Raw genomic sequence first — 19328 nt, 5'->3', positions numbered from 1 at the left:
AGCACAAGTTACATGATATTCCTTTTCAATGTTTTCGCGTTACAAATTCTCATGCTTAAGGTGTCTGTAAAATCTAACGTTAAAGTAGTATTTTTTTTGAATTTGCAGAATCCATAAGAAAACTGCAATAAATGAAGCAGACTAAAGTGCCCTCATTTAGTAATACTTGCCTTATGTTTTTTTCGTTGTCAATTGAATGGAGTTTGATGCGACTCTCATACAAGTATAAGGTTAGCTAGCTTTAAAACCCATTCATCATTTTCTTCATATAAAAATGTCTGTACCAAGTCAGGAATATGCCAGTTGTTATCTATTCGTTTGATGTGTTTGAGTTTTTGATTTTGCCATTTAAGGAATGACTGTAATATTTTTTCTGTCTTATGAAGAAATAACATAAAAAAAATTGGTGCACACTGAATAACGCGCGTAGTTCGAATAGACAGAAAAAATATTACAGTCATTTCTTATAATTTAATTCTAAATTCCATTTTAAACCGTAGAAAAAACCATGAAAAAACGTTGATGACGTCACGGTCACATGACTAAATTATGTCTATGGGCTCATAACACAATAACGTTGGCCAATCAGAAGACGCGTTACATCCAAAATTAAATTATTCAATTAGGGACTTTCCTATTCATTTTTGTGATTTTATAGTTTGTTAGTTTATATGGATTCCATCCTTTTTAATTTACATTCGACACTGTGTTGCATCATCACCAGATATAGATACCACAGAGGAAAGAAACAATAAAGGAAAAGGTTTGTATTATATTCTCATTTCAGTAAAAAAAAATCGTTTCCGATTCAATAGACCACTTTCGAGTTCATCTGTCACCGGAAAAAAATCTCGTCATTTATGCACGCCTTTAAGACGTCATTTACCAGATAGAGAGGATCGCCTGTATCCCTGCACTATAAACGTTCATGAAGCGTCTTAGTGATCGACATTGTGCAGGATAAACAAGAAATAATATTTGTTCTGTAGGTACTTATTCACAATTCCCTAATGAAAGCAGTTCTGAAAGACAATTATGACGACGCACCTAAACGCACGAATGATGTTCACTACAACCAAAGCCTTCGACGGAAATGCATCGAACTCGAAAGTTGTCTATTCTATTTACATGAAAGTGTTAATCTCGTAATACAGTGCTGTTCAAGCTTGGCTATGATATAACTTAGTTACACGAAACCGTGAGATGGATTATTGAAGGAATCTCTTTTTTTTAAAGGTTGAACTCGTCACAGGCTTCTTTGGACCCATTGTCCATTTTTTTTCGATTTGGAAAAAACTGAGAGACAATTAAGTACCATAATCAGTCCTAAATAGCAGTTATATCATTAAAAATCAGATTTACAAAATTCCTCTTGCCAGCAAAATGTAAAACGGAATAAAAGTTTGTAAAATCGGACCTTTCCTGACGTCACATTTAGTGCATTTAGTGCATGCATTGAGGATGCTACCCAGTGTTGGGACTTTGTAAAAGTATTTTCAAATTTTTTACACAAAAGTAGTTTAAAAATCACTAGATATTATAATGATTTCGAACTTTAATTGGAAAAAGAAAAGCAGAAGATAGTCAATTGGTATTCAAACTCATAAGTCGGAAAAAAGCTGACAATGCCATTGTAATAGGCGAAAAACTACGAAAACGACATACAGCTGTCTAAATATAACAATATAGAAAACTTAAGACTTCGCAAAATGAACCCCACCAAAACAGATGTTGATCCCAGGTGCTCCACAGTGGTAATCAGATCTCCGGCACCCGTCGTGATACTGATGTTAGTACAAATCATGTGGTATGTATGATTCGGTAGGTAATGTGCAACGGAAAGTGGACGGGATCAGGTTTCTTTAAAAAAATGTCCAAGTCAGGAAAATGGCCATTGTTATATTAAAGTTCGTTTCTGTGTGTGTAACACTTTTACGTTGTGATTCCGTTGTGTCGTTTGTTTTCTCTTATATTTTAGTGTGAATTCACATTACTATAAGACGTTTCATGGTACTTTTCTATCCCAAATTCTTGTATTTTGGTTTTGATGTTATATTTGTTATTCTCATCGGATTTTGTCTAATGCTTAGTCCGTTTCTGTGTGTGTTACATTTTAATGTTGTATCGTTGTTCTCCTCTAATATTTAATGCGTTTCCCTCAGATTTGGTTTGTTACCCCGATTTTGTTTTTTGTCCATAGATTTACGAGTTTTGAACAGCGGTATACTACTGTTGCCTTTATTTACGAAAATTTGAAAATGTTCGTCGGCATTTGTGAAACAGAAATTCTATAACTGTCAAAAACTGATGATTGCGTCCGTAATATTTCAAATAGGTGACTTCAACTTTAACACGTAGAACACTTAATTGAAAATCTTCCAATTGTAATATGAAATGAAAGTAAATGCAGGCTCTTGAATATCGTCACAACTTGGAGATATATACTCTATTTAGTGCCTTTGGAATTTTGCTTCATTGAAAAGAACCAATTAACAATTAGGTAGCTGAAATAATCTCTTTTGATTGTTTTGTTCTTTTGATTGTTTTGTTCTTTTGAATATTTTGTTCTTTTGGTGTGTTGTTCTTTTTATGTGTTGTTTTCAACAAATCCTCAAATACTTCATGGTTGCCGTTTGACAATGTCTAGTCGATAAATGTAGCAGAGAGAAACTATAGATGTTATTTCAAGTTAGAGGTGATTTCAACTTATCAACATAACTGTGTACTTGTTCTTTAACATTCGACTGTGGCCCTGTTGAACCTTTATTTTTTCGTTGTAGACAGGAAAATAAAGTATAGCTATAATTTATATAGCTGACTATGCGGTATTGCCTATGCTTATTGTTGAAGGCTGTACGGTGACCTATAGTTATTAATTTCTATGTCATTTTTGGTCTTTTATATAAATAAAAAAATTAATGAATCATTAATTAATAATATTTAAAAAGCTTTAAATTAGCTCTGTTGGTTTGAAAAACCATTTACCCTGGTATCTATGTTGAGTTCATATGCATATATTAATTTGAAGGAACAATTAGCGTGAAATAGCCATATGTCTATGGTATGTTCTGTAGGCCAAATCATCAAACCAAAACAAACAATGACGTCTATGGTATGTTCTGTAGGCCAAATCATCAAACCAAAAAAGACAATGACGTCTATGGTATGTTAATCAGTCAAAATCATAATTCCAAATCAAATAATAACGTCTTTGGTATGACATGAAGGCCAAATCATAAAACTAAATCAAAATTTGACGTCTATGGTATGTTATGCAGACAAAATCATCAAACCAAATCAAATAATGACATCTATGGTATGCTATGCAGTCAAAATCATATGTAAAATCAAATAATGACGTGGATGGAATGTTATGCAGTCCAAATAACAAAAACGAAATCAAATAATGACGTCTATGGTATGTTATGCAGGCCAAATCACAAAACGAAATCAGATAATGACGTCTATGGTATGTTATGCAGGTCAAATCATAAAACCAAATCTAATAATGACGTCTATGGTATGTTATGCAGTCCAAATCATCAAACCAAATCTAATAATGACGTCTATGGTAAGTTATGCAGTCAAAATCATAAAACCAAATCAAAATTTGACGTCTATGGTATGTTATGCAGGTCAAATCATAAAACCAAATCTAATAATGACGTCTATGGTATGTTATTCAGGCCAAATCATAAAACCAAATCTAATAATGACGTCTATGGTATGTTATGCAGGCCAAATCATAAAACCAAATCTAATAGTGACGTCTATGGTATGTTATGCAGGTCAAATCATAAAACCAAATCTAATAGTGACGTCTATGGAATGTTATGCAGGTCAAATCATAAAACCAAATCTAATAATGACGTCTATGGTATGTTATGCAGGCCAAATCATCAAACCAAATCTAATAATGACGTCTATGGTATGTTATGCAGGTCAAATCATAAAACCAAATCTAATAATGACGTCTATGGAATGTTATGCAGGCCAAATCATAAAACCAAATCTAATAGTGACGTCTATGGTATGTTATGCAGGTCAAATCATAAAACCAAATCTAATAGTGACGTCTATGGTATGTTATGCAGGTCAAATCATAAAACCAAATCTAATAGTGACGTCTATGGAATGTTATGCAGGCCAAATCATAAAACCAAATCTAATAATGACGTCTATGGAATGTTATGCAGGTCAAATCATAAAACCAAATCTAATAGTGACGTCTAAGGAATGATATGCAGGCCAAATCATTAAACCAAACCAAACAATGACGTCTATGGTATGTTATGCAGGTCAAATCATAAAAACAAATCAAATAATGGCGTCTATGGTTATTATTCAGACCAAATTATATTTGATACCACAAAACTTTGATATTAATTTGAAGGAACAATTAGCGTGAAATAGCCATATGTGAAAGATAGAAATAAAAGTGAAACAAAATGTTTTATTGTTTTTTACTTTGACAATCAAATAATAAAATCTTAGCCAAAACAATTGGGAAGTTGTACATGTTATAGAGCAATCACAATTGCTGTTAATAGTATTAACGTTTTCAAATTCTTGAATAATTAGACTAATCTTCTTCATAATTACTCTTATTAGTTTTAACTATAAAATTGTAAATGTCATATATTACAGTTGTTAGAAAATAATTGGAAAGAGAACACGTTGCATACTGGTAAGCTTTGTTTATGATTTTTACAACTGAATTTGTGAATACGAGCATGTTCTACAAGGTTATACTTTACAATAACGTTAAGAAAACTGCATTATCATGCCTATGTACAGTTTAATCGATTTCAAAACTGAGTGTTAAAGAGCAACAATTTTACTTCAACGGGATCATGGTTTTTATGTTTGAGTCAGAACTTTATTTTTGCGCACAGTGCGAACAAATTTGTTTATTTTTTCAACGCTATCAATCAAATTATTTTGTTCAAAATTTATAATTATAAGGAATTTGAAATTTTGATTCAGAATGTTTTTTATATACAAACCCTAAAATATTATATCAACTCGTAGATATATATACTTCGTATGCAGGCCCGTGGTAATGATCTTGATAATGAACGATAAAATCAGTTTCAGAGACATTTTTGTTTGATTCGTGATGATTGCTACAGCATAATTTATCCCTACATTGGACAAGATAATTTTATCAACGTTGGCCATTGTTTCTTTACATGTAGAAAAGCAGGAACAACTTCTTTGATTTGTCTTTTGGTATGAATTAGGGAATACTTTTTCAAGTTGAAAGAGTCTTACATTGTATGTATTCAACACTGAGATCTTAAGAATTTGATTTACGTCACCACAGGGAGTTACACAATTACTTTGAATTTCGGCTTTGATTTGCTGATAGAATTGATGTTTATACTTTAAAGGAAGCTCTTGTTAGATCAATCAATGTTACGTTATTTGTAAGGACACTTATGTGGTTGATGGTGTCCAATACATTGAAGGAATATCCAGGTCTTCATATTTGGTTGAAATTCCAAAAGAACATAGAACAGATCAATTATCATACAGGATTTCCTACTTGGTAAATATCGTGTGGTATATGTTGAGTTGTCAAGTGCATTGTCAATACCTCGTTTATTTTTCAAGCAGTTAATGAAATGTGATTTATACACAAAAACGGTGTTGCGGAGAAAACAACACATATGTCATGAAAGTGTGATTAAACGGTGTTTGTACCTTTGAAATTTGGTATCCAATTCATAGACCAATTCAGTTTTTTTAGTTCTGATTTGTACCAATGATATCACAGACTTAATTCATTCGGAAATAATCGGAAATAATATTTACGTTTTCTTTTTTGCGTTTAACCCATTGCCTGGCATAATCCGTCAGTATTTTGAATACGTGTTTCCAATAGATCATGTTGATGGATTTAGGCTCATGATGTTTCGGTCCTTTGGATAACACATTTCGCAAATTTGTTTAAATTGTCGCGAATATGTCAAAACTTGGATCTTCTCTGATAAGATATATATAGAATAACCATACATTGTCTCGAAATATCAATGTTATTTGTACAAGGCTTAGAAACAGGTAGAAAGCGAGGCTGTACCGAGTACAAATAACCAATTGATATTTCGAGACAATGTATGGTTATTCTTTATATACTGCAACTCTTATAAGTGTAAATGAAGTATTTAGGGTAAAAACCATCATTTTTTAATTTGAAGCGGACGACGTAAAATTTCCGCGAACCTGTATGTTTTATTGACGTCATGAATAAAACTCTACGGAAACGCATTGTCAACGTCATAAACAAGGTGATATACGGTCAGTGACTGTATCTATAATACTAAAATTACGAGGTCCAATTTGTCAGCCGTCATCGGGTAAAAACGACAAATCAAAGAATTCAACTCTATATATAACTAATATAGGACAATGGTGTAGATTAAAAATTACACCACTCCAGACCCTTTTGTTTTCTACATAATTAATATTGCAAATAATTAACCAGTTCTGGGTCTAATCCGATACCGATACCAATAGTATATTCACCTGTTAGCTATTACCTTATCTGTACGTTCCGCATTTGACAGGTGCACCACCAAACGGTGTATTTAGGATTTTGCTATATACACGGGTCATAATCAAAGGGCTGACACTACTAAATTCAATCATTGTCAAATTGTTCCCTATTGTAGCTTTATTCAGCAATAAGCAAGAATTTCTAAGATAACTAATATAGGACAATGCTGTTGATTAAAAAATACCCCATTCCTGGATAGCCTGGACCTTTTGTTTTCCAAATAATTAATATTTCCAATAATTGATAAGTTCCAGGTCGACGGGTTCAAACAGAAAGTTTTGAAAGCAGAGAAAATTGTGTATCTTATAATCGACATGACTTTATCAGATGACAATACCAATTACTAAAATAAGGCTTAGACATAGTTATATACTTTAATTCAGTCACGGACCCGCGATATCACGGGTGTGTACTTGTATCACATATGAATATACAGTCAATGCAATTTGACTGCTCAAATAGGACAGCTGCAGTATATATGTTAATATGGCATTTACCTGTCCAACGATTTGTTAAGTATTAAACTGGTGGTCTATATGTCAACGCATCAAAAGTGTACAAACAACACCAATAATAAAAAAGGAAACATTAATAAGGAATATCAAATATCCTTCGTCAGTATGATAATGTTCTGTACACTTTTAAGTCGTTTATATAAGTTATTTGTTGTGTACATGAATTGTTGCTCGAAACAATCACGCGCCACAGGCATTTGTCTCAGAAAAATTATTATATCTAAGGAATGACTGTAATATTTTTTCTGTCTATGAAGAAATAACATAAAAAATTTGGTGCACACTGAATAACGCGCGTAGCGGGTTATTTAACAGTGTGCACCACATGTTTTATGTTATTTCGAATAGCCAGAAAACATATTACAGTCATTTCTTATAATTTAATTCTAAATTCCATTTTAAACCGTAGAAAACCATGAAAAAACGTTGATGACGTCACGGTCACATGACTAAATTATGTCTATGGGCTCATAACAAAATAACGTCAGCCAATCAGAAGATTAAATTATTAAGGTATATAGGATTTTTTTCTAAGACAAGTGCCTGTGTCACGTGCTCGCCTAAGAAAGATCGTAGACTAATATTCAAAGGTTTTATAGAATATAAAGTAAGACAGTATAAATCTGTATTAGGGGAAACACGACCTAGTAATAATCGAAAACAATGCACAAAATGTCGGAAACAATCGTGTACAAATAGTTATCAAAGGTACCAGGATTATAATTTAGTACGCCAGACGCGCGTTTCGTCTACACAAGACTCAAACACATGTGTTAACTTAAATAACTATGGATCTATCGCCTTGTAAAAGTGTTCCTCTTCCTTAGAATACCAAATGTATGCCCTCTAAATCTGTATATTGTATAATTTCAATCCATAACAAAAACAATTTGTTAGTTAAAAATCTGTTGTCTAATCGTTTTCATTCCTTTTACCATTTTTATACTTATTATATATTCCAGGTAATTAAGGATGGTTACTATACAGTTGGTATTAGTTTGTGTTTTATTGACATGTTGTTTTGCGTTTCCTGGTGCGAAGAAGATGTCCGATATGAATTTATCTGAAACAGTCAAACACGCCGTAAAGGTACCATCTAAATTATATTTATCATGTCAGGTGTTTTAATATGTCAGCCAGTCAACGGCAAAAATATTCACAGCACATATCATTGAGGAATACTTAATGTCTTCAACACCTAAATTTATCTTAATCAAAAACTTTCAAATATCACACTTACGAGACTATGTAATCCAGAAAAGCGCTTCGGACGCAAGAAATTAATAATGTGTTGTTTTCAATATTTTACATCACTGAGTCTATACCTCTGCTGGTGGAATATCAGTCCCCGAGAGTATCATCAGCTCAGTAGTCAGTATTTTTTCGGTAGTGACATGATTTAACAAACTTTACTAAAATTGTCCGTTTATTTATAGGTTAGACAATACTTGGTCATGTTTTATGAAGATTTAAGCCCCAGGCGAAGCCGAGCGCTTAAATCTTCATAAAACATGACCAAGTATTGTCTGACCAATTTAGAACATATTCACACTTTCGAGTGACCTTACAAAATTATCATTTCCCATTGTAATTTTCAAACCTGAATAAGAGTTCACTTTTTATAATGAACTAAATGTAAAACACAGGTAATTTTGAAATTTGACTTTTTTTTAGATATAAATTAAACTCTCTGTATAAATATTTAAATTCAGACCATTCAACATTAAATGCTTACTTTTTATTGGTAAATTTACATGTATTTGTGTTTCTCCAAAAAAAAATCTTTGTTTTATATATATCAGCAGTCTGGCATTGTTTTCTTGAAAGAAAAAAAAAATCCTTCAAATGTCAGGTATACACATTAAATAAGTATTATTTTACCTCCATCCTTAACCAAATTGTTTTTGTATATTCTATATATGTGTATCGTTAGAAAATGCATGAACATTTGCAAAATTCAAAATGTTTTGTTTTAATCTTTGGTCTTCATCTTTAATCAGTAGGCTCTTTTTCCATGGGAAATGCCTCAGGGGATTGTACACTTCGTTAGTGCAGTTATTAAGAGTTCACTTTTATAATTAACTGACAATGAAAAGTCATTCATGTATAGCATTTCGTAGTGCATAGAAAACCATGTACTATGAAAATTAGAGGGGGTAAAACTGACTTTTCATTGGACGAGAAGGGGTGAGTATGTTCTAAAAATTTAGAAATTATTAAGAGATTAAGGTTTCAACTCCCTCAGGCAAACTTGACTTTTTGGCTATTTATTTTAGGTATTTTTGACATGTAGCTCTTCCCCGGTTTCGGTACTTATACATCTTCGGATTTCAAATGTTTGGCTTAGAGCGTTCCTGATGAAGGAAAATCCAGAAAATCGCTTCGGACGCAAGAAATTTATAACGTGTAGTTTTCAATATTTTACATCACTGAGTCTATACCTCTGGACGTGAGAAAATGAAACTAGAGGCTTTAAATAGCATGTGTCGCTCACCTTGGGCTATGTGCATTATTCAACTAAAGACACTCTCCAAAATATAAACAAAAGAGAATTCCAGTTCAAAACGTCTTTTTTTATAGAACTTGTATTGTTGATCGTCTCGTCTGTTTAGTTCGTCTCTATCTTCTTTAATTTTTGCTCAAAAACACGAAATAGAGTTAGATACTCTTTTAAGGGCAGTCACTCGTATAGCTATATCTTCGTTGAAAATTTGGCTTGTGTGTAGATTTTGCCTTGCTGATAATTTGTTTGTTATTCAAAGTTTCTATTTATCTATTATAACTATCATAACAGACAAAATACAAAAAAGTTTAAATTTTCATAAAAGGCAATAGCTATAGTCAGGAGTGTTCAGACGATTTTCTCTATTTGTATTAATTGTAGATCTTGTCTTGCTGATCATTTTTGTTTCTTTAAGTTTCTATCTACCAAAATACAACAAAAACACGCCAATAGTTTGTAAACATTGTCATCAAACGACAATTACTCTAATGACTGACGCTTTGTATAGAGTTGTCTTGCTTGTAGATCTTGTCTTGCTGGTAATATCCTTTGTTTTATTTAAACATTGTCAAGAAACGGTAATTACTCTAATGACTGACGCTTTCTATAGAGTTGTCTTACTTGTAGATCTTGTCTTGCTGGTAATATCCTTTGTTTTATGGAAACATTGTCATCAAACGGCAATTACTCTAATGACTGACGCTTTCTATAGAGTTGTCTTACTTGTAAATCTTGTATTGCTGGTAATTTCCTTTGTTTTATGGTGACAGTGTCAACAAACGGCAATTACTCTAATGACTGACAATTTTTATAGAGTTGTCTTACTTGTAGATCTCGTCTTGCTGGTAATATCCTTTGTTTCATGTAAACATTGTCATCAAACGGCAATAACCATAACGACTGACGCTTTCTATAGAGTTGTCTTACTTGTAGATCTTGTCTTGGTGCTAACATCCTTTGCTTTATGGAAACATTGTCATCAAACGGCAATTACTCTAATGACTGACGCTTTCTATAGAGTTGTCTTACTTGTTGATGAGGTCTTACTGGTAATATTCTTTGTTTCATATATAAACAGTCATTCTTTCTTAACAAACAATGGTTTTATATCTCTTATAAAACAAAATCCTACACAATGTACACGTTTGCCCCTTTTTAATATTTGTTTTTGTTTTGGGCCGTACATGTACCATTATAAATGTTTTCAACATATAAATCTTAAAATGTCTTTATAATTCTATTCTCTTGTCCCAACTACATATGTTCTTCACTCAACGTACCCACACCACCTATAATACTTGCAGGTGCTTTTTCATCATGGAAGAGAGCCATATTTTCGCTTCGGTTATCTCACCCTTCTAGTAGCATAACTGAGATTTCACATATTATGTACCGTTTTTATTGATAAAACTAAATAGACACACTTGCTTTGTAATTTGCAGGACATTAACAAAAGAGGGGCATACAAACGTGAAATGTCTAAACTTGAAGCGGAAATTGAGGCGTTCTCCTGGACTGATGCTGATGGCAACGGTTCCATCTCACCTCAAGAATGGGCTAATTTCTACAGTACATTGGAAGATGAACGTTTACCAAAATATAGTTATAATTTGTGGTTACGTTCATTTTATAATCAAATCACTGAGCCTGGTTTTGACAAAAATAACAACGGTCTAATGGAACTGGGTGGTAAGTTTAATAGCAGTTTTACAGTGTTGCAAAATGTCAAATTTCTTAAACTCCGGAGGTTAGTACTAACTGTTTCACGACCGACATGAATCAATTAATATGTAAATAGTATATTAACTTATAGTAATTTTAAAGTATAGATTTCTTTTCTGGTTTTGCAATGATTTTTTAGGGATAGTGTATGCAATATATTACCTATAAGATCACAATCCTAGACTTGAATCAATGGTTATCTTCTAGATCTTCTATATTGGGACGTCCGATCAGGATAACGACTATAATATGACTGCCCAATAATCCATGGGGAATCCCGGAATTCCTTTGTATGACGTCGTAGTGTAAATGGATAAAGATAAAGCCTAGTACATTTAGTTCCGAATAAACTGCTAGTATACTGAATACCATATTCTTAACAGTTTTATAATGTTGTTGGGTTACTACATGTCTCATTGGTGAATGCCCAATCTCCTTTGATTTATCAAAACAAAGTATGAAACCTTATTATGCACTTGTCATTTGATTAGTCACCGATAAACATAAGTAATCAAGATATTTTTTCAAACACGTAGACTCGACTAGAGATTGGAATTATTGTTGAAAGCTACAGAAAGCAGAATTAAAACCATATATTCATAAATGGAAACAAACGGTATAAGACTTTCTGCTGCAGAAAGCTTTCATAAGAGAGCACTTCTTATACATGTATATAGATATGAAGATGTCTATAACAATCTATAATACTAAAATTACGAGGTCCAATTTGTCAGCCGTCATCACGTAAAAACGACGAATCACAGAATTCAACTTTATATATAACTAATAAAGTACAAAGGTGTAGATTAAAAATTACACCACTCCAGGCCCTTTTGTTTTCCACGTAATTAATATTGCCAATAATTAAGAAGTTCCGGGTCGAGTCCGCTGCCGATACCAATAGTATATTCAACTGTTTCCTATTACCTTATCTGTACGTTCCGCATCTGACAGGCGCACCACCAAACGTTGTATTCAGGATTAATATGCTATATACACGGGTCATAACCACAGGGTTGACACTACTAAATTGTCAAATTGTTACCTATTGTAGTATTTTAATCAGTAAGACTTTCTAAGATAACAATACGAATACTAAAATCTGGACTAAAAAAAAAGGCGTATAGGTACAGTTTTCAATTTGTTAGTGGGCATGACGTAAAACAGCGAAGCAAAGAATTCAACTTTATTTATAACTTATATAGGACAATGCTGTTGATTAAAAATACTCCATTCCAGGACCTTTTGTTTTCCAAATAATTAATATTACCAATAATTTATAAGTTCCAGTTCGACGGGTTCAAACAGAAAGACTTGAAAGCAGAGAAAAACTGTGTATCTTATAATTGGCATGACTTTATCAGATGACAATACTAATACTAAAATAAGGCTTGCGCATAGTTATATACTTTAATTCAGTCACGGACCCGTGATATCACGGGTGTGTTCTAGTATGTTATAAATAAACTCATCACAGATGTCAGGATTAAAATTTGTATTTACGCCAGATGCGCGCTTCGTCTACCAAAAACTCATCATGCAGTGACGGCCGAATCCCAAAAAGTTATTAAGGCCTAATAAAGTAATAAGTTGAAGAGCATTGAGGATCAAAGTCCCTAAAAGTTTTGCCAAATACAGTTAAGGTTATCTATTCCTGAGGTAGAAAGTCTTAGTATTTCAAAAATTCATAGTTTATGTAAACAGTTAATTTATACATATGACCATATCAATGATAATTCATGTCAGCACAGAAGTGCTGACTACTGGGCTGGTGATACCCTCGGGGAATTAAAACTCCACCAGCAGTGACATCCACCCATTGGTTGTAAATAAACTCATCACAGAAACAAGGATTAAAATTGTATTTACGCCAGACGCGCGTTCCGTCTAACAAAGACTCATCAGTGACGGCCGAATCCCAAAAAATTACTAAGGCCAAATAAAGTAATAAGTTGAAGAGCATTGAGGACCAAAGTCCCTTAAATTTTTGCCAAATACAGCTAAGGTAATCTGTTCCTGAGGTAGAAAGCCTTAGAATTAAAAAAAATTACAAGTTTTGTAAACAGTTAATTTATAAATATGACCATATCAATGATAATTCATGTCAGCACAGAAGTGCTAACTACTGGGCTTGTGATACCCTCGGGGGGATTAAAACTCCACCAGCAGTGGCATCCATCCTTTGGTTGTAAATAAAATCATCACAGATATACAAGGATTAAAATTTGTATTTACGCTAGACGCGCGTTTCGTCTACCAAAGAGTAGTTTGTGTGTATCTCTTGATTTTCAAATGTTTTTAAAAGTGTGTGTGTTCCTGTTAGGTGGAAATTCAGCAAAGCTTCTTGGATGTACAGCATTTAAAGTGTTTTATTATGTTTTTCTCCATTCAGACCGAATTTCTTGTGACTGTCAATGTTTTAAATACATATTTAATTTCGAGGATAGTTTGATGTAAGTTGTGTAATTTAACTTGGGCTTTAACGCTTTGAACAACAACGGCTTTCTATGTAAATTATTTATAAAAAAAAGTTCTGGTCATTTGAGCATGTCATAATATAGATATAGGAAGATGTGGTATGAGTGTCAATCAGACAACTCTCCATGCAAGTCACGATTTATAAAAGTAAACCATTATAGGTCAAGGTACTCTCTCCAACACGGAGTCGTGGCTCACATCGAACAGCATGCGATGAACGGGCGGAATTCATCATGTGCTGTGTCATCGAAGTTATTCTATGTTTAAAATATGATAAGAACTGCAAATTAGTAGTATAAAATAATCTCAAATCATTTTATGTAAAATACATTAGCGCTTCTGGCGTACTTAATTATAAGCCTGGTACATTTGATAACTATTTACTGTGTGTCTGTTTTTGTTTTTTCTTTTTATCTTTTTGGGAGCGGTATTTGTTGCTTCTTTACATTATTTTTTTTTCTTTTACTTTCAGAATACCTGCTGATATAATGTGAACAGAAAAGTTTCATATGCAGTTACCCATAGATATTGAAGCATTTATAGACAGAAAATTAAAATACATTTATGAACAAGTTTTTCTCTTAAATATACATTCATATATCTGGTTTTATTTTATGATTTTAAAATAAGTAAGCCAGGGGCATTGTTATTGCCTCACTGATCCCCAAACTAAAACTTGAATTGAAAAATTTTAATATAAAATAAGTGTACGAGGACTTTCTGGTAAAGGAAGGATCGTTGTCTTATCTAAAGGGTCCAATATTTTTCGTACCAAAGTCCATTTAATACGGTGAAAGTGAAGCCATCCAAATTCAAACTTTGCATTTTGGTACGGAAGGACGTTAATATAAGGGTCAATTTCCCTCTGTAATTTGACCGTTTAATCACCTACAGCTAAGGGAGTCGTTGTTTTAGGTCGTACGGTGACCCGTGATAGAATAAACCCACGAAACTTGGTCTGTTGGATAGTGGCAATCATATCACATCTCTTCATTATATACAAACTAAGCATTTGCAATTAAAAGCATTAGAAAGGCAACAAAACTGCGGCTGACCTGGAATACGGTATCATACTGCTTGATGAAACAACGAACTTTATAAATAATTTTCATTGACAAAAGATTCTTTGAAAAAAATCGTTGTTAAATTTTCGGTATTCTTCGAGACTATGGATGGCATCTTAGCTGATTGTATTTTATTCAGGTAACAGCATTGGTGTCTTTAGTCATGTAAGCAATATGTTAAATTTTCTTGGCCTAATGCAGTAATATTTAAGACTTAATATTACCATACAGTATAAGTCCAAAAGATAAAGACATTACATGTAAATGTGACTCGAGGTTGGCTTCTGATAAAATAAGGCCAGTAACTGTAAAATAAAATTCTTTATATACTGAGCCCAGTAACAGGTAGAATTCACACAAATCGTTATAGAAGAATGAAAAGATGGCAGCGTTATCCTTTTACTTCAATTTCCAAAATATAGATTATGTCATCGCAATAAATAATTCAAAGTTTACAGAGTATGTTGAACTCACAGGGACTCGGTTAGCAGATTAAAATTTTGTAAATCAATGTTTTTAATTTATTTTTTATTATTTCCTGTCTATTTGCATTACTATATTAACGTATTTAACGTTGCCATCACTATTTCTTTGTTTTCTGGCAATGTGCAGTTTACTATCCATATCCATATACTGAAAAAACCTAAAGGGATCTAAGTCGCCATCTTGAATTGCCTTCCCTACTTTAGATAAAAAATAATTAAAAATATTAATAAATTACTATATACCTTACAACAGCCATCATTTTCTTCCGAAATTATTCTTCTATCACATGCATATTTTGATTTGTGGATTAACAGAACCCTTACGCAGTTTCAGTTGCATTCGTGTCAGAATATTCAAATTTCCCGGCGAAAGCAACGTATCATTCGTAAACTTCCAGGTTGATGCGTTTACTACAACGATAAATCCTTATAAACAGACGAGTGCTGTCCCCTGATTTATTATTACATATCGAGCACAAAATTATTACCATGTTAACGAATAGAACCTTTCTTCAAACGGGGTAACATAAATCATTGACTTTTTCGTAGACACATCAATAAAATGAAGAAGTTACTTAAAATATTGACACGTTCAATGGGATTTATAAGGTTTACTAACAGTACCAGGATATAAAAATAGGGGGAGGGCCGGTTGGTAGGTCAACTTGGAGTAATACTTTGAAAAAGTATATTAACTTATCATACATGCATGTATGAAGTTCAATCAGTAGTCTCCTTTTCCATATACATACATACTCTTCTGATTATATAAGTGTTGTACTGCATAAATCCATGATTTGAAAAATATCAGGACGATGTCAGAAGATCTCAGAAATACAACCCGATAGTTTGGGACAATCATTTGATATTTTCAATGGGCGGAAGGATAGGAGGATAATCTGGTATTGAAACAATACATGCACTAACTGTTCAAAGACATTTTTGTTTGATATTTAATTTATATGAAGGATATCTTGGTGTGGCGTAGGTATGAAGTTAGGGGACAGCACTCGTCTGTTTATAGGATTTATCGTTGTAGTAAACGCATCAACCCGGAAGTTTCCGAATGATACGTTGCTTTCGCCGGGAAATATGAATATTTTGACACGAATGCAACTGAAACTGTGTAAGGGTTCTGTTAATCCACAAATCAAAATATGCATGTGATAGAAGAATAATTTCGGAAGAAAATGAGGGCTGTTGTAAGGTATATAGTAATTTATTAATATTTTTAATTATTTTTTATCTAAAGTAGGGAAGGCAATTCAAGATGGCGACTTAGATCCCTTTAGGTTTTTTCAGTATATGGATATGGATAGTAAACTGCACATTGCCAGAAAACAAAGAAATAGTGATGGCAACGTTAAATACGTTAATATAGTAATGCAAATAGACAGGAAATAATAAAAAATAAATTAAAAACATTGATTTACAAAATTTTAATCTGCTAACCGAGTCCCTGTGGTTGAACTACCCTATCCGATCAAATATAACTTGATATAGGATACAATTGATATAGCGAAACTATCCGAGGTGATGTGTTGTTTCTTAATGGTTTTTATACGCCCGTTTACGGGACGTATTAGGGTGTACCATTGTCCGTCTGGCTGTACGTCTGTCCGTCCATCCCGGCGTCGTCAACATGTCGGACATGAACTAAAAAATGCTTCAACCAATTTGCATGAAACTTTGTTGAATAGTTTAAAGGCAGTTGCTATTTATCCAGCCAATACAATGCGCATGTCACTATTTGTGTGTGCGTGTAATATTACCTTCAGCAGCACCAGGGGGTAGCAAATGTTTGTAATCTTTATTGTTAAGGCCTAATCCTGTTACTGGTAATTGAAATTGTTGTTTTCTTCATACTATATAGTCCATTGTGGATGACGAATAATAAGAAAAAAATCATGTGCATTCCATATGTTTTATTAAAGGAGAGAGAAGATATTACTAGTAAAACAAACTTAAGTATTGTTTGACTCAGTAGTGCATACAGTTAACGTATAGGATTTTGTGTAGCTGAAAAGGGTACAAAATTGTAATGTCTGTATCTGTCAAAGAGAATTATAGACCCCTTCACATAAAGTTATCCATATTTTGAGTGACAGATGGGAGATTTTTCTATTATGCCCCCCCCCCCCCTCAATAAAAAGTGAACAACACTGTTAAAATCTTGTTCAGAAATTCTAGGTGGGATTTTATTTTATTTACATGAGGGATCGGGTGACACGAATTCCCAAATTCCTCTTTTCTTTTTTTCTTCTGATCCCATCTTTGTCGTCCCGTGTTTTTCATTACCCCCCCCCCTTTTATAATCCTATATCCAACATCCCCACTGCAAGGTTGTAACCTCTCTCCCTTTTTAGTCCCTTTCATAAAATTATATCATTTTTTGAAGTTCATACTATTGCATTTCATTGTCAAATTCCGTAAAAACTGCAAGATTTATCACAAATATTGATATCGCCGTTTTCAGCCATGATCTTAAAATTGAAAATACACGCACCCCCTCGGTGCTACTAACATGACTAAAGATAATATTACCCACACTTCCGAAAGCAGATATATGACATACGCATTGCAATGGCCGGACAAATAGCCCTGGCACTATTCGTCCGGCTATAGCCGGACAAATAACCACTCCGTAGTTTATATCTATTGACGTATTAAAGTTCCCTCTCAATTTTTATAATTTCAGATTTCACGTTTATTTGTTATGCATGTTATGCATGTTATGGGCGTTTATTCATTTAAAAAAGGGTGATTTTCCAGTTTTCGGACAATAACTAAAAAATGGTTTCAGCAGTTCTCATGAAACTTTGATATGCTTTTACATGTTATATCTATTGCTGTAAGCTCAAATTCTATTTTTATAAATAATAGATTTTACGTTTATCATGTTTATGTTATGGGATTTTATTCATAAAAAAACGAGGGGATTTTCAAGTTTTCAGACTCTGAATCTGAATCTGAATTAAAATTAATACGTTGCAGGGCCAGAATATGGCATCAATGGCAACGGGAGAGAGGCGCTGGAAAATTAGTCCAACGTTATGAGAGCAACCGAAGTTATAAAGCTCTCAATTGTCTTAGCACACACGAGATTGTCTGGTAGTCTTTTCCAATCAGGTATCGTTCTTACAAAGAATGACTGTTTGTATTTTTCTGATTTGCTAGGTGGAATTTTGAAGCACCGGCTGTTGTTTTGAGCAAATTTGTCTGCAATGTTTGTTGTTTTAAAGTCACTAAATTGTTTTGGTTTAACTTGTCGTTTTGGTCTCTCTTTGACTAATACGGAGTCTTGTGGTATAGCTGGTACCAACTCCCCGGCCACCTTGTAGAGAAAAGTAAGTCTACTGTGACGACGTCTGTTTTCCAGTGCTGGAAGTTTTAGTTCATTCATTAGTCTCCTTATGCTACCTTCCTCTCTGCTTGTATACTCCCCACTGATGTAACGTACTGCTTGTCTCTGTACTCGTTCAAGTGCATTAATGTCCTTCATTAAGTAAGGGTCCCAGACTATGGACGCATATTTAGAAGTGAACGGATAAGTCCTATATACGCCTGTTTCCTGCAATCCTTTGGACAGTGGCGGAGGTTTCTTCGCAAGAAGCCTAAAGTGGAGTTGGCTTTCTTCACGGTTTTGGCGATGTGGGCGCCCCACCTCAGATCATCTGAGATAATTACACCGAGATACGGATTTTGTTGTACCTGTTGCAGGATGTGATTGTCCAGTTTATAAAAATGAGATGATTTGTTGTTGACACTCATCACGTAACATTTTTTGGCATTAAATCTCATACCCCATTTTGTGGCCCATTCTTCTAACGATACAAGGTCGTTTTGTAGTAGTTGGTGGTCCTGTTGTGTTTGGACTTTCCTAGTATACAGTAGGCAATCATCTGCGAATAATCTGACTTGAGATTTAACAGTTTCGGGTAATATGACATAGGAACAGCAGCAGTCCTAATACCATGCCTCGAGGTACTCCTGATGCTACCC

At 33.5% G+C, this 19328-nt stretch overlaps 1 protein-coding gene across 1 annotated transcript; it reads left to right on the top strand.

Annotated features, from left to right (window-relative positions):
- Nucleotides 1–4582: 4582 nt before the first annotated feature.
- LOC139482349 (uncharacterized) lies at nucleotides 4583–14377 on the top strand. Its single transcript, XM_071266203.1, has 4 exons — nucleotides 4583–4687; nucleotides 8037–8163; nucleotides 11020–11266; nucleotides 14250–14377. Exons 2-4 carry the CDS (start codon nucleotides 8047–8049, stop codon nucleotides 14264–14266), a joined length of 381 nt encoding a protein of 126 aa, XP_071122304.1. The 5' UTR covers nucleotides 4583–4687; nucleotides 8037–8046; the 3' UTR covers nucleotides 14267–14377.
- The last annotated feature ends 4951 nt before the right edge of the window (nucleotides 14378–19328 follow it).

This window comes from Mytilus edulis, chromosome 7, assembly GCF_963676685.1.
Source record: "Mytilus edulis chromosome 7, xbMytEdul2.2, whole genome shotgun sequence".
Lineage (NCBI taxonomy): Eukaryota > Metazoa > Mollusca > Bivalvia > Mytilida > Mytilidae > Mytilus > Mytilus edulis.
This window is presented reverse-complemented; position numbering and strand designations above follow the sequence as displayed.

What these genes read in the sequence shown, in the direction of transcription:
- LOC139482349 (XM_071266203.1), top strand. Translation starts at nt 8,047, where the DNA reads ATGGTTACTATACAGTTGGTATTAGTTTGTGTTTTATTGACATGTTGT. An exon ending in CAGTCAAACACGCCGTAAAG is followed by an intron (nt 8,164 to 11,019) that starts GTACCATCTAAA and finishes TGTAATTTGCAG; the next exon opens with GACATTAACAAAAGAGGGGC.